General features: G+C 41.3%; 1 protein-coding gene across 1 annotated transcript in view; it reads left to right on the forward strand.

Moving 5' to 3' along the window:
• Positions 1–16,383, forward strand: part of LOC147690097 (sodium/potassium/calcium exchanger 4-like) — a 609,516-nt gene that overhangs the window by 433,790 nt on the left and 159,343 nt on the right. Inside the window, exon 10 of the mRNA XM_086936639.1 lies at positions 11,562–11,647. Within this exon, the coding sequence (XP_086792765.1) occupies positions 11,562–11,647 (86 nt within the window). The remainder of the gene's footprint in view (positions 1–11,561; positions 11,648–16,383) is intronic.

Raw genomic sequence — 16,383 nt, forward strand, 5'->3', positions numbered from 1 at the left:
GCTCCTGGAATACCATACCGGGCCGGTGTAATATCACACCTGACTCAACCCTTTTAGAGGAATCGATTCATGTGTTGTGGTTGCACATAAATAATTTTGAATAATAGAACAAGCTATTTTCACATCTCCGTTCATCATATTTTAATAAATGTATTTAAGAACCAGACCTTCAAATATCAGGAAAAGACAATTTTTATCAACATATTTCCCTTAGAACAAAAATGCTAAAAAATAGTCAAAGTTATTAGTTGTGGATGATTTGTGGGCAGAGGACAGTGGGAGATCATAGTCCTCATCTGCCATTTATTTAGCAGCTAATTATTGCTCATACCTAATTATATGTTTTCCGTAGTTAGATTCTATCACTAAAGTATTTAAGAGATTTGCTCATCCTTTTGCTTTTTATTTCTGGTATGTTTTGTGATAATGCTGGGTTTCCTAGAATGGGATGCGTTCTTCCTGAGAGCTTCTTCTTGTAGTGCTGCTCTTCTGGTCCCCTTCTCATATTCTTCAGAAGTTTGTCTTATGCATGTGGTGCAAAGGATTGGTTTTGTTATTGCTGCATTGCTGTCACTTTAGAGGATCTGTTTTGATTTAGTGGTTTTATTTGATTTAATGCATGCTGGCATAGTGCAAATTGCCTTGTCTGATTTAGTGCAAGTGGATCTTTGAAATATGGTTGCCTTGTTAGAATTTGATTCAAGGCCAGCGCTTGCATTTGTGGTTGGAGGAGCATATGTTTGTAGTGAGTTATGTATGGGGACTGTTGCTTTCATGTTTGAGTTTCTGAGTGATGCTAAAAAGCTATGAGAATGATTAATTGCCTTTTGGAGCTTTGTTCTCATTTTATATATATTTATATTTTATAAGTGGAGTGGTGTGGCTCACTGGTTAGAGGCAGCAGACCCGGGAGCAGAGAACAGTCCGGGACCAGGGTTCAATTCCCGACGACGCGGCAGGGTCGTGGACCAGGGTCAGCGGACTCAATAATTCTCACCTTGGTGCCTACTCTAACCAGGGATCACATTCGGCAACTCTGGGCATTAGCTTGCCTCATCTCCACAACGGCCCCCCACGTACGCCGGGGATGCCTGGTTTCACCTTGGAGATACCCAGTAGGGACCATCTCACAGGGAAAGCCAGGACGGGTTCCCCAGCGGTCTATTGCGCAGAGATACTCCTTCGGGAGTCGGTTCTAGCGCGTTAGAAACCCACAAATAATATACTGGGGTGCTTTTTTTCCAGTTTCGCGATTTAATATATATGAGGATTGCTATCTTCCCTTGCTCCACCAATGCTTTTGCGACTTCTGCGGGTGAGGGTATGATAATGAATGATCTCTTGTGGTCTTTCAGTTCTCTTCCCCAGCTCAGTGCAAGATTGTTCTAGGTTTGTGACCTGAGGCATGAAAAATAATTATTTTTATGTTCCTTCATCGTCCTGGAAAAACTCTTCTAATTCTGTGTCGACGGATGGCTGATCTCCTATAGTGATTTAGTTTTCCTTTTATGTACAAAAAAGGATATTCCACACCTGTTGGAATCGTATCAGAATGATTAGACCCTTAAAGTGATTTTCCTCTCTCTTTTCTTACTGAGCTATTTCTTCAGCATCTGAGGCTAAGATCTCTTTGAGTGTCTGCTGCCTTGTAATGTACAAGTGAAACTTCTTCCATTTCTTTTTGTAATAAAAACTCTCCACTTGTTGAACTGAACTTGAGATTGATGTCATTGACAGCCGAGGGCATAAAACATCAATTTTAAGTTTAGAGAGGACACAGCACAAATATCGTGAAAGTGAGCCACAACGGAGTTCTCTACTTCAGCCGAGAAGCTTAAGAGATGGTTCTTTGGCACCAATATGTTCTAAGGAAACAGTTAGTTCACAAGGTCCTTAGATCTAATTTTTGAGTGTAAGTACGATCCTACTTTTCTCCCTCCATTTTCTTCTGATTCTAGCACAAAGTGTACTTTCTATTGAAGAAAGTGTTAAAATTTAGGAGAGCAGCTTTAATTCTGTTTCCATCATTCAATCTACTTGAAATCCCTAATTTCTTCAGGCAAGCTATTTATAGATACAAGAGCATGAAAACCTTCCTCTGTAGTTTTATACCCAGCAGCCACATTCATTCCAGCATGATCTACAGAACATGTTGATTGTACATTTTTTGGGGGTGTGGATGGGAAATATTTTGTTGATTAGAATGCCTATTACCTTCTACTAACTTAAAACTTCTCTTAATACTTTCATATCAGGCAGTCAGTTTCTAATTGACAAACATTTCATACAGGTACCAGTCCCACTAATTCCACTTTTTCTTTAAACTGAACTATTGGAATCTTGCTAAAATTGAAGTGAAAAAAAGCCATTGCTACAACGTACGTTTTACAAATGCTATTAAAATGGCATAACAAAAATGAATCTATCTGCTGAATCATACCACTACTATTTTGTGGAAGCTTACTGACCTAAAATGGGGCAGATAAGCCACAAATCATGGTTAGTTTTAGATATTATTATTCATTCAAAAAAAATCTGACAATAGAAAGACCGCGAATTCCTTTACGGCTTATGGGATTCAGTTTATTTTTTAGGTGGACTGCAGGTCTTCCCAAGAAGCTGCTCTAAACTCTGTGTAAAACCCGAAAAGTAACTTTAAAACGGTTGGTGTACCAAAAGGATGCAAAAAGAGCAAAATAAGTGGGTTTCCCCTATCCAACTAAAGATGTTGACATACAAAATAAAAAATATCTTTCGCTGTTAAACGATAAAAAGTTGAAATCGTCTACATAATTCTTTGGTGTATCCAAATATAGAAGCAATGTGCTACAAAATAGCATATTTTTTATGACTGGAGTGATTGTTATTACTGTTAGGCAGCAACAAACTGTTTTTCAAATGCAGAACTTCATAGGTCTGCTTCTCCTCGGGGAAATGTAGTTTCATTGCTCATGCCCACGCATAGGAAATGAAACTGCATGGTTTGACAGAGAGTATTGGCTGCATCAATCACTGTATATTCTTTCATGGGAAGCAGGTAATTGTGCTGGACTTTGTGCAAGAAGTGTTTACAACAGGAGACGCTGCACAACTGATTGTAAATCAGGAGTCTCTTTGTAATATGCAACAATTAAGATGGCATGCCAACAATGCGTTATTACTGTCCTTGCCCAGTACTATTTTAAAAATGATTATTTATATATTTTTTGGAGTGTTACAGTAAAATATCATGCACTTTGTGGGCACAATTCTGTGAGGATTTTCAGTGTTCCATTAGTTTAGACTCTCTCCTACAGAGGTTGCCATACACTGCTAAAGGGCATATCTGGAGCCTTCTGCATTGATAAATGAGATTCTCAGGCTTCTGCTTGACCTCTCCCTATTGCAGCAGACGTCCTTTGTGAGTCCAGCCTGGGTCCACTGTAGTCGCGGGCACCCTCGTGGTGGTAGAGGGGCCCGCTGGTTAGGCCCACACAGATTCCCCTGGCCCACAAGAACACATGTGCACTCAGGTTGTATGGTGCCGCAATAAGTCCTTGTGCAGTCTACGCCCATTTATTTTATAGTCGCTGGTCACGCCTGGCCGGAGGATTGCTTGGTGCACAATCGGGTGAGGGCAAGCTGAGTGAGTCTGGGTGGCTCAATACAACTGCCTTATTAAAGTTGTATCAGGAGTTACAAAATCCTCAAGAAAAGGGATTGTTTTAAATCAGCAAAGGGGATTTCAACACAGCTTTGAGGGCATCCTATTCACCAGTGGAATTGAAAGGATACCATGGACTGTGGTGCAAGCCTTCCCTGCTTGAGCAATAAAAGACAGCCATTATTGGGACTCTGTGGCCTCTAAGATGGATGGACAACAGTGCCACTTCACCCACAGCACTATGCATACCTATCCACTGCACTTTACCTCCAGATCTCGAATCTCTACAATGTCTTATACAGCACACATGAGGACATCTCAACATTGTTTATAAACCAGCAAATGTAAAATGTATTTTATTTTTTGCCCAATAGGCAAACCTTCCCTGCAAAACATATCTAGCAGTAAACATCGCTTACAAAAACTACATTTGCCGATTTTTTTCATTAAAACACAAATGGCTAGATGTACTAACATTAGAAATACGGATTTCCTAATTGCAATTCAGAGAGAATTGCACTGAGGAAATCGGTATTCCTCATGTATGGAACAGTTTTAAGTTTCAATAGCGATTCATAGTGGGTCGCAAATAGACGTACCTCATGCATACTAATGAAGTAGGTCATAATTTGAAACCCAGTAGGAATCACAGCCATCAATGGGATGGTGGCCTGCTGAGGTCAGCAGACCACCATGTCTGTGATTGCTTTTTGAGAAAGCAATCTTTTTTTTATGCAGACCGTTTAGCCTTAAGGGAAAACTGGATGCATTTAAAAAAGAAAAAAATAAACTTCGCAGTTTCATTTTTTGGGGGAAGACAGTGGTCCCTGGGATCACTGCCTGCTCTTAACATTTTTTTTAATGTATATTCTCAAAGGGGAAGGAGTCCCCAGGGGACCTCTTTCCCACCCTCAAATGAATCACTGGCGGTAAAGTATGACTGTTTTGTGACTATATTTCGGCTGCAAAAAAGTAATACATACCATATCAATTCGGTATTTGGAAGGGCTGCCCTCAAAATGCCCCTTCCAAATACCGAATCACAAATGCAAAATGCGATTCGGTAACAAGTTACTGAATCACATTTTGCTTTTTGTACATGCAAAATGCTTTTTACATCTGAACCAAAGTTCTGTATTGTGGTCTCACAGTTGTTGTAAAAAACCTTTGCAAACTTTATGAAATGTGCAGTTTTGCTTATACTACTTCACAAAGTACGGGAAACTACATAAACCTCAAGTACAGCTACAGTACCGCCTAGCAGCCTATGGTATATTAAATGCCTAGAAAGGTTTAAATGGTTTTATGAGGCACAGATTGTTTTGTGGGCTCTACTGTTTTAAAAGGCTATAATTCTCAGCATGATTTCTTCGCTCTCATCATAAGAAAAACCTGATCCCCCCCTATTGAGGAAAATTAGTATTTCTCTTTAACAAACTGCCTTGGAATTTTTAAAACAGATATGGAGTGTAGTGTCATGTATCTTAGAAGTAGTTGGACCTCTTTGGTCCCTGGTGTACTCTGTAGAAGAGTGATGTAATTGATTGGGTGTGGTTAAGAAATTCAGTATGTAGTACATGCAGTTATTGGCTACACTCTGAAGAATAAAGACTTGTAATACCAACCTCCATGTGTGGCATGATCATTTGCATGCACCTGGGCTGAGGATGACGGGAAACATCGTTTACAATGCACACATTACAACACGTGTCGTTACAACAAATGTTTTCAAAGCGAAATCCTTTACAACGCATGTCATTACAACGCATAATCCATTACAACGCATTCTCCAAAGTAACACTCCAGCGGAGTTAGAATAGTTATTGGGTTGTAATGGATTATGCAATGTTGTTAGAAATGGGGATTTCTTTTTTTTGTTGTTGCTGTTGTCCTCGTATTGCCAAAAAAAAAGAACTCATAATAAAATACCTCCATCTACTCCTTGCCTTTTGCCAACCCTTCGGATAGGCCTCGGAAAAAGATGGGGCGTTCTTTTCTTAGTTCCACTGAGACCTTCTCCAATCCCGTTCACTGTATTCGGTTCCAGCCCCCTTAGTTACTAGGGGAAATAGGATCCTCAGTGTTCTCTTTTTCGCTTAATCATTGTACCCATTGTCACTTTCTCTCCAACATAACACGTTTGCCCATATCTTCACCTTACTTTTTATATCACATGCCATGTCACTCTCACTTATACATATTACATTTCTTAAAAATTCTGAAAATACTGGGGGATCTTCTGACTTCCAGAGCCGGAAAACCTCTCTCCTAGCTAAAATAATCACAAAGAATATAAAGTTATACATAGGTGAATTCATTTGATAATCATTTGGTAAACTGAAGAAAACCATACCAATGCTTAAATCTATTGGTCTCTACAGAACAGCTTTCAAAAAAGAACAAGAGGGGGAATAAAGTGTTGGGGGGATTTACAAGTAGGTTGTAACCTGATAAGTTGGGAGCATTGTGTAAGCTCACTCACGGATTATTGACAAGATTTAAATATTATCAAATAGCTTCATGGTGGTCAACCCAACTTTGGCAAGACGAAGAAACTTATTCTGAAGTTTTAGACTAAATAATGAGAGGAGGAATCCGGAATAAAGAAGTGGCACACTGGTATGGTGCATTACTTAATCAGGAAGACCAGGTAAAGACTGATGTAATTAGATTATGGGGGAGGACTATAGAGAGAATGCGGGGAATACAAGAGACATATATAAGGTTTGGTATGACTCTTTCTCAATGCTACAGGAATTAGTGAAACCGGCTGCTCTGAAGAGAAATCACCTCTTTACGGCTCATAGAGTATATTGGTCCCCAGAAAAGCTGACTAAGGTAACAGGGACAGTATATTGCTGTCCAAGATGTAAATTTCCAGAGGCGGACGATATCCACATATTTATGTAGTGTGTGGAGAACAGAAATGAGGATTTCTGGTTGGCTAAGGCTTGCGCCAAAGCCAGGCAGAAACCACCACTCTAGTTAGGGCAAGGAAGTTACACGCCAAAGATAACCGCTGATCACCCCCTTCCTAGCTTGGCACGAGCAGTCAGGCTTATCCCGGAGCGATGTGTAAAGCGTTTGCGCGCGTACCCAGCAACAACACCCAAGGTCCACCACAAAGAAAACTCCACACAAGGTTATATATAAAAATAGCCTTTGTATTATACCAAACAGATAATAAACACACAATCTACACTGTGCCAACTGGCACGGGCAGAATTTACAGGGGATTATATACACAGGACAGGGCCACATGGACAACTGTCAGGAATAAGTACTTGGTAAGGTAAGTACACACTACGCAATCCTAAACACCTTAGGCATATATCATGCAGGGAACCATGAACTCACTAGCATAACCTATACTAGGAAAAACAACCTCCTAAGCATATACACATTTTATGTGGATAGGGCTACAGGCATTGCATATTATGCAGAAATCACATTAGGCAAGTATCACATTTGCGCAAAAGACCACAGAACTGACCCCAGGCCAACTTGACCTCTCAAGGGCTCACAGGAGCAATATCGACAATGTCTGGGCTGGCTGCGCAGGCAGCCAAAGAAGAAGGCGCAAGGGTCTAAATGATGCAGCTGCCCACTAAGTGCTGGGCAGCTGGGGGACGGAGCCTGGCACCAGCGTGCTCCTGGCTCTCCTCTGGGCTTCCAAATAACCAACAGTGCCCAAGAACAAAGTGGGAGCCTCGTGGGCTCTATGAATAAAACAACTGTGTCCTCAGGAACCTCGTGGGCTCTAAAGCAACAAGGACTGCTGGACAACGTGAAGCAGCCCGCTGTCATCCGGGGCCGCTCTACCGCAAAAGAAATGCCCCAGACATTGGAGCCTCGTGGGCTCGAGATACAAAATGCCCCCAGGAGCCTCTCGTGGGCTCTGAATACAACTTGCAACAACAATGCCCTCAGGATCGTTGGAGTGGTCCGCTCACTGGTGGGGCCACTCGGTATCTGTCTCATTGGAGCTGCCTGCTATCAAGTGGGGCCACTCAAGGAACACGCCGGAGCAACCCCCGACCCCTTCTTACCGGGCTCTCTGCTCTCGGCGGACTCACTGGTGCAGCGGGCAGGCTCGCCCTCGCTGGGTCCTCGTTGGCGGCTACTGCACGAGAGCTCCCGCTCCTCGTGGCTCTCCCTCCGCACTCCTCCACTGTACTCCGGGGCTCTCACTCGCACTTGGCAACGCCGGGGGAGAGACACCGGCTTCCTTTCTGTGGTGCAGGAGCGCGTGGTAGGCTCCCGCCGCTTCCTGCTTTACGTCGGAGCACTTCCGGGTCACCACAGGCAGAGCGGCGGCCCTCTGTATCTTCACTTTGTGTCGGCGGTAGTTCGGGGTAGGCTCCCAATTTAGAAACACGGTCCCTGGCGGGGTGGGCTCCCGTCATGGCAATCACAAGGGCACAAAGCCCCTGACGGGGTGGGCACCCGCTAGGGGTTTCAACGCTTGCCCAAGGTCAAGTCGCTGGGTGGGCACCTGCACAATAATTAAGCCACTAGTCACCACACACGCGGGGTAGGCACCCATTCGAGACACCAAGAGCGAGGTGGCACCAGCAGACAAGCACCACGTCCCTGGCGGGGTGGGCACCCATCAGGGGCACAAGATGGCACAAAGGCAGGGGGATCCTCACGTCGGGGACTCCCTCTGCGGGACGATCGCACCTCCGTGCTGCAGTTATAAGCAGAAGCACTCCCCCAGAAGGGAAAGCCAAGTGCTCTCAGGAACGTGTGGATAAAGCGCTGCCCATGCGCTTGGCAGGCAAAAAGTCCATGAGTCTGTTAGGAAGCAGGGGGCAAAGGCTGGGCCCAGGGGCCAGCTCACAGGACCCTCCAGGCAGGCAGGCAGTCCCCAGTGGCGGTCCTCCTGGCGCACAGCAGCAGCAGGCCCCCCTCAAGGTAGGATCAGGAAAGAGAACCTTTTACATGGGGTCACAGCCTCTTTTAATACACATAAATCCTTTGTCTAAGGCTGTAGGGTTAAGGGAAAACCAGACGCAGCTGGTTATGGAGCACTCTGTTGTGCTCAGCCCCTCTCCCCATTCACTGGACAGACTAGAGTCATCAGATGCACCACAGTGGGTGGAGCCAGCATTGTGTAGGGAAAGCCCAGCCCTATTCAGGTCCCAGGTGCACTCCTCCCACCCATCTGGATGTAAATCTCCCTATTCACCACCGGGACAGACCCATCCTGACTTCTGGAGCCAGGCTCACCAGCCAGCTCCAGCCAATCACAAGCCAGACAGTCACTTCACATTTACTACACAGACATGCCAACTTCTAGAAGTGGCACTTCCACACTAGACACAGTAACGCCGCACATATCATCACGCAGCATTCAATATCACGAGTTCGCACATACCAAAACTCAACCCTGCACTCCCCACGCATCAGGAACTAACATAGACACTCACATTCCCCATGCATTCCTACGGGAGGGCAGGCCAACTTCACCACACGCTCGTACTTTACACTGGGACACAGGGTTAAAGTGAGCAGAATCCAGAAATAACTAACACAAAGTCACATACCAAAGCGAAAAGTTTAGGGGCGAACCTGCCAGAAGGGCCAAGTCCAACAGTTGTAATGACACGTGTTGTAACGAAATGCGTTGTAATGGATTTTGCGATGTAAAAAATGTGTTTTAATGACACGCGTTGACACGGGTGCATTGTAAAGTATCATATTCGAGGATGACGCAACATTGAGGAACATTTGAGTTTTTTAAACTTGTGCAGATATCTATTTGTTTCATGATATATTTGTAATTGTTATGTAAAGCAGTTTTAGGAGATTGCGCAAAAATGGTATAGTAAAATTATTTTTGATTGTCAAAAGATATAAATAGTTGTATTTTTAATATCATTTATTTTAATGAACATTCTCTTCCTTAATGTCAAGTTTGCAAATACATTATATCTGAAATTATTTTTGAAAGATAATATGTTACAAAAGCATTTATGGATAGTTTCAATGTTTTATGGAAATATTTCTAAAATAAACAGATGTACTGTTATGTTTTTGCTGGTGGTGGTGGAGCTGGACCTCCCCAAATTAGATTTTTGACCTAAATGAAGGCATCCATTCAGATATTTCTGGAAAGGCTTTAATGGAGAAAAACTACAATTCAAAAAATACATTTTGAGTTTCAAAATCTGTTTGAAGGTTATGAGGGGTTTAATATTTTACGCGTAAAACAAGCAAAAGCGGGAATCCAATTAGGATATGTAAATGGGCTTGCTTGGGCAATTTGCTCTCTCCCAACTTCAAAGTATAACCACACAAAGAGTAAAGGAGGAAATTAGAAAGATTACATTTCCTGAATAGAGTGTGGCCTATCAGAAATATTTATTTTTATTCAAACTAATTAGGTTCCCTAGGAGACCAAGCTGAGAATACTGTCTGCAGACTATGTATGGGGCACCTGCATCTCGTTCTCTCATAGGGGTAGGGAATGTCTTCTTAGTGCAATGGCAGTGGACTTACAACCAGGGGATGATTTTCTTAGTCCTGAAGATCGCCTACCCATCCTGAGAACCAATCTTAATCTTAGAAACTTCGCTGTGAAATTTCACAACCCTAAGGCATGCACACAGATCAGATCAGGGATTATATCACATTATTCAGAAAGAGGGACGTTGTTCTCAATTGGCTTAAGAGTTCCTAATAATTGCATGTTAACATGTCCACTTTAGGAACATGTGCTGGGCAACTCTTTGGGAGTTAAAGCCTGGAAAGTAGAGTAGAGGTCGAAACAATACATGATGCCTCAATAAACAACTAGCTGTGGACCGGCCTGTTCCAGGATTGTGGAATGCAGACTCCTGAGCAGTCTCCCAGGAACATTAAAGATGTGGTCTGCTACAGAAAGCCTGCAGTCTGATGCAAAGTTTGCCTTTTCACCCTGATAATGCCCAGATGCCCAATGGGGGATTAATACATAAGTATTGGAGTAGTGTCAAGACTAAGGGGGTCATTACGATGGAGGATTTTCCGCATCCCCGGGCCGGCGGAAGCCACCGCCGGCCCCGAGGATGCGGAACAACCGCAATCATAATGACCCCCTAAGTCTGTGACCACTTTCTTTCATCAGTCACCACTCAGAATCTCTACTGTACTTCTCTACTACTGTTGGGTTATATAAACTATGGGGCATATTACCAAGGGCCTTAGCGCCGCTTTAGCGGGATTTTTCCAGCTAAAGCGGCGATAATTTTATCGCCCTATTACCTAGCTGTCGCTAACACCAGTTAGCGACAGCTAGTAGGAGATAGCAATCATCTTGGGGTCCGCTTTGCATGTCAGCGATATTTATTGCTAATGACATGCAAAGTGGGCTTGCCAAGATGTTAGCGACTGGAAACAGTTGCTAACATCGCTATCTCTTATTACCTACTTTTAGATATATTCGCGCTTAGCGCGAATATTTCCAAAAGCTAACGCCTGCCCAGAGCAGTTCTTAGCCATGTTGTCCAATGGTAGGTGGATAACATGGCTAAGAGCATTAGCTCGGTAATGCATGAATATCGCTGACTTTTCAGCGATATTCATGCATTTCGGCCAATTTTTATCGCTTTTGAGATAAACCTTGATAATAGCAAGGTTTATCTGCGATAAAAATCGGCGGAGCTCAGCGATATTAATATTGCCGCTAAGCCAGCATAGCGATAATTATCGCTAGTTGTTGGTAATATGCCCCTATAATCCTGTTTGACAAATAGGGTTTGTATGAAAGCAGCCTTCATACTTATTTGGTGTATAGTTTGTCCAATATAGTTTTTTTATTACTTGTGTTTGTTCTCACTCCTGAGGGATTCACAGAAAAAGTAGTTTCCACCAGGAAAAAACAATGGTACCTCCATTTTTTTAGCATAATGTAATAAAGCCATTTTTCCTCCAGATTCAACATGAGGCTGCAGAAACTGTTTACAAGGAAGCAAAAGACTATGGCAAATGGGAGTGCAGTCAGCAACGAGATGCAGGATGGTAATGCTTCTTATGACATCATCTGTGATGACCCGTCACTGCCCCTGCTTGGGAAAGGTAAGGCTAAGCAGACAGGACGTAATGGAGCAACCACTGGATAGCTCCAGAGAGTTGTTTGTCAACAGCCCATGAAGCACATTTTAGAATACAGAAATGACAAAGCCTGTTTATTGACTGTGTGATCGATGTGAGGTAGCTAACATTGCATTCAACCTAGAGAGTAAAATCTAGTTGTTTGCAAATTTGATTAGGCACTCAAGATCACATTTTAGCCCCATTATTCTCTGTTATCCACTATTAATTTCACGCCAAATATTAGGTAATATTTATCTTTGTCAGTGGAGGAAAACAATAATTTAAGTTAATGACATAACATCTGTGAATACAGCCTGCATTTTATGGAAATAATGTGAATTATAGGTTTTTAAAGCTTATCTAAATTGAAAACAATCTCCTCTGTCATATACATATGTATAATTTATTAAGTAAGAGTGCATCACAGAAAACCGAAAGAAAAGTACTTTCCCACCACATGAAGAAATAAAATGCTTTATGAAACAAAGAAAAATAACTTTAAAAAACAATGGTTTACAAAATATCTCCACAGTCTAACAAAGTCAAGATAAAAGCAGAGCATTCGAAGACAGCACTCATTGCAACGTTTAACTTTCTATACTTAATTGATGACAAGCCAAAAATATTCAAATTATATTTTACAGTGAATTTACATAGCGATTATCTACCATGGATGACACATTGTGTGCTATGTGAATGGGTAGCAAGTACTCCATGGAGCCCAGATTTAGTTTGCACTATTTGTTGTTAGTTCTATAGTATGCAACATTATGATATACTGATTAGCTGCATGTAATTTCTAGTCTAGTGGAAAATGTACTGCTATTGATGCAGATCCCTTAGTTATCTATCGATTTGCATCCCTAATTGTGTCTCAGTGATTAACAGAAATGGAGGAAATGTGTATTATTCTATTGATTGTCCTAGTGCATAGTGTTATTGAATGGCAAGAGAGATGCTAAAGACTGCAATTATAGGTATTTTGGGCATGCTTATAGAGTCTTGGTCAGTTTGTGAGTCTGGTGGGACAAGATCAGTAGGAGTTAGTTTGGGAGGTCAAGATCATAGGACAGGAGACATGGGCTGACATGAGTTAAATGACACTGGTATGAAATAAGCTTGTTATATATGTCATGTGCATGAAGACAAACATGATTCGCCATGCTAAGGAGTACCAGAAGCCATTCTATTGTATCCCTTACAGTATGTGAGTACTGAAAGTTGTTGGAATTTCATTGGTACTCAATTGGGTTTCCATAGAGATGCCTGATAGAAGAAGGCCTACATATTTGTTAACAGAAGTCTCCTGGTAGTTCATCTTGGTCAATCAATAGGTGATATGTTAACTTTTTTTCTGGGACACTGAATGTTTTAGCTCATGGGGCCTCTTTCTATGGTTGGCAGGTACAAAAATAAGTTTAACGTTTTAGAGCTGGTTGAATGTGGGATCCCACTAACTGAATGTAAGCATTTTTCAGATGTAAACCTAAGACTCAAGTTAGAGAGCATTCTATTTGTTCCTTACTTAATGTAGGTTGTACATATGGTGCGTCTCATTCTTCCATGTTTTGTCATCATAATGTGTGCCTTTGTCTTTTGATGTGTGTTTCACATTTCATTAAATTGGGCTAGAGTCTCATTTTAGAAAATGAGCTTCCCAAAACATTTCACAACTGTTGCAGGTTCAAACTAGAGATAAATAAACTTAGAAAAGCTTGCCATCTGCCAGCTACATCATTTTGTTAAGACAACACCATCGGTTTTAATGTAATGAAGTTGACACCGTTGAATAAAACAGCCCATTAAAGCTCTGGTTAAAAGATATGTTGCATGGAAGTAAAACAAAATGTAAAACCTACATTTTTTTTGCAAATTTCCATTTGCAAAAAAAGGGTAATCTTTTCATTTTACACAGCATTACTCCTGCTTGTGAACCTGATCAAAAAGATTATCAACTGTGCAAAAAAAATCCAGGCAGAATATTTAATTTGCCTTAAACATTTTCACTTCAGTTTCTCTTATGGAAGCACACTGGGCCCAATTCATGTACATATAAAATACTTTAGTCAGAAACAAAAATAGAGAGTCCCCTTCAAAACCATGGGGATAGAGTCACAAAGACAGGTAAACAATAGAAATCCCCTACGCATAAGCTCAATGACCCTCTAAGTGTGTACACTGTGCAAAAACATCCTACCCAAAAAAGTAAACATACAGAAATATATTTATTAAATATAAAAACAATAAAAAAATATAAACACAGTTTAAAAAAAGATGTCACATATCAAAGACAAATACATAAAACTTAATTTAAAATCATCCTCTTTTGCACATCATTAAGTATTGAATCCATATATATTTCGAATACTTTCTAGATTCCGGAGTGGCCAGAGGTACACCTCTCACGATTGTCAATTTGTTTCGGTGGACAAAGTTATATAGACCACCTTCTTGAGGACAGTTAAAAATATATTGCATATAAAAGCAAGGGCAAGCATTGCATGGACCAAATGCCCACACAAACAAGTACCTGCTGTATAGGCAACTAGTGTGCCACACGGAGGTTTTGTCAAAGAGAGGAGCCAACCTCGATGTTTTAGTCATTTTAAAGCTGTTTGGACATTTAATGGGACTGTGGTACTCAATCGACCACCTTTTGAGGTCACAGACGAATAGCATTTCTGAATACATGCCATTTTTAAGGGTAAATGTATGGTCAGTGAGATTTATATATATGGCAAATTTGTTTGGTTTTAAAATATCAAGAAAGGTGAATCATCCCCTGTTATACATGTTAGTATCTGGTGCTGTTAATGTGCAGTGTTCACATATTTGAAGACTATATATATCCAGATATCTAGATATAAAGGCAATCTGAGGAAGATAACAGACTTTAAAGGAATTATTGAAATATTCACTTTAGAAGGCGACTCCATGTATTTTACAATGGTTGAATCTTAACTGAAAAAACATTTTTACATATTCAATATATTTTTAACCGTCCTGAAGAAGGTGGTCTGTATAATTTGTTTCACCAAAACGTGTTGACGATCGTGAGAGGCGTACCTCTGGCCACTCTGGAATCCAGAAAGTATTAGAAATATATATGGATTCAATACTTGAAGATGTGCAATAGAGGATGCTTTTAAATTAATTTTTAAGTATTTTTAAAATTGATGGGTTGTCTTTGATCTGTGATATATGCTTTAAATCATTTGTATTTTTTTTATCTGTTATATTTAATAAATAATATATGTTTGTATATTTGTTTTCTGTGTAGGGCATTTTTACACAGTCCTCACCCATAGGGAGTCTTAGTGCTTGGGCCTAGGGGAATTCTATTGTTTATCAAATAAAATACTACACCTGGGTGTAGCCCTCCACATTTCTGAAGTTCAACATTTCCAAGGCCAGATTTGCACCTACTGCAGAATATACAAGTGAAAAGGTACCAGTGGTAACTTTTCACCTATAAGTGGAGATTTTCACCACTGGGATGGAGAGTTACCTAAGAGACTGTATAAGTTATTTATTGAAGTTTATTATCATTTTTTTAACCGTATTTCAATGTATAATTTTAATATAGCTCAATTAAAATAAACATTAATAAACTAGAAATAATTCAACAGCTTTAGGGATGCAGAAACTAAAGAAATATTTTTTGTGAATTGCAAGTGTCTTACTTTTTTGTCGGTGTATGTTATGTATCATGCCCCTTCCCAAACCCTAACTTCAATATCCCTAAATCCCCCCATTTAGTAGCAGTAACTCCCCGGTCCCTCACCATATTTACTACAAATTGGTATACATATATGTGTAGGGATTTCCACTACCATGCCAGTAATATCTGCACAAAAAATGGGAGAGGTGAAGGTCTTTATAGTCTTTGTTAGATGTAAATGTAGTGTATTTATATAGCGCACTTCTACCCGGAGGCCTCGTAGCGCTGTATTCATACCGCTGTGGAACCCATCCTGGCTTTCCTGTGAAATGTCCACTCCTGGGCACCCCCAAGGTGAAGCCAGGCATCCACAGCGCTGCTGGGGCCGTTGTGGAGATTAAGCAAGCTATTGCCCAGAGTCACAGAGTGGGACCCATGATTAGACTAGGCACCGAGGCGAGAATTATCAGGTCCGGGGAAATCGAGTCCAAGAGCCGCTGAGGCGGGAATTGAACCCTTGTCCCGGGCCAGACCTCTGCATCAGGGTCTGCCGCTCTAACCATTGAGCCACGCTGCTTCTCCTTCTGCCGATGATGCAAAGTTGTTTGCTTGAACTCACCCACATTACTAGCTGAGGAATAACCTATCTTAGGAAGCGCCAGAAACCTCAGTAGCAAAGGTAAACTCGTAAGCTAGCGGTACTCTATTTCAAGAAAAAATCACTCATGGCAGGGCTTTCCCAGGCAATACCCAACATTCTGAACTAATTCCAACACAAGTAAAAATGATCTAAATCTTGTTGTGAGTCAAAAGTGCAAGAACATCTTGTGACTGAATTTCTGGGCATAAGTACACCATAACACATTCACAATCAGTTCCTTGTCAGCTCGTATGTGATTCCTAGATCCTAGTTGATCTTTGGTTGTAACAAAATTCATAATCTGTGCCACCAGTAACACTTCACTTGCTGCTGAACTGATAGTCATGGACTTGCTGGCCT

The sequence above is a fragment of the Lissotriton vulgaris genome, chromosome 9 (assembly GCF_964263255.1).
Source record: "Lissotriton vulgaris chromosome 9, aLisVul1.2, whole genome shotgun sequence".
NCBI lineage: Eukaryota > Metazoa > Chordata > Amphibia > Caudata > Salamandridae > Lissotriton > Lissotriton vulgaris.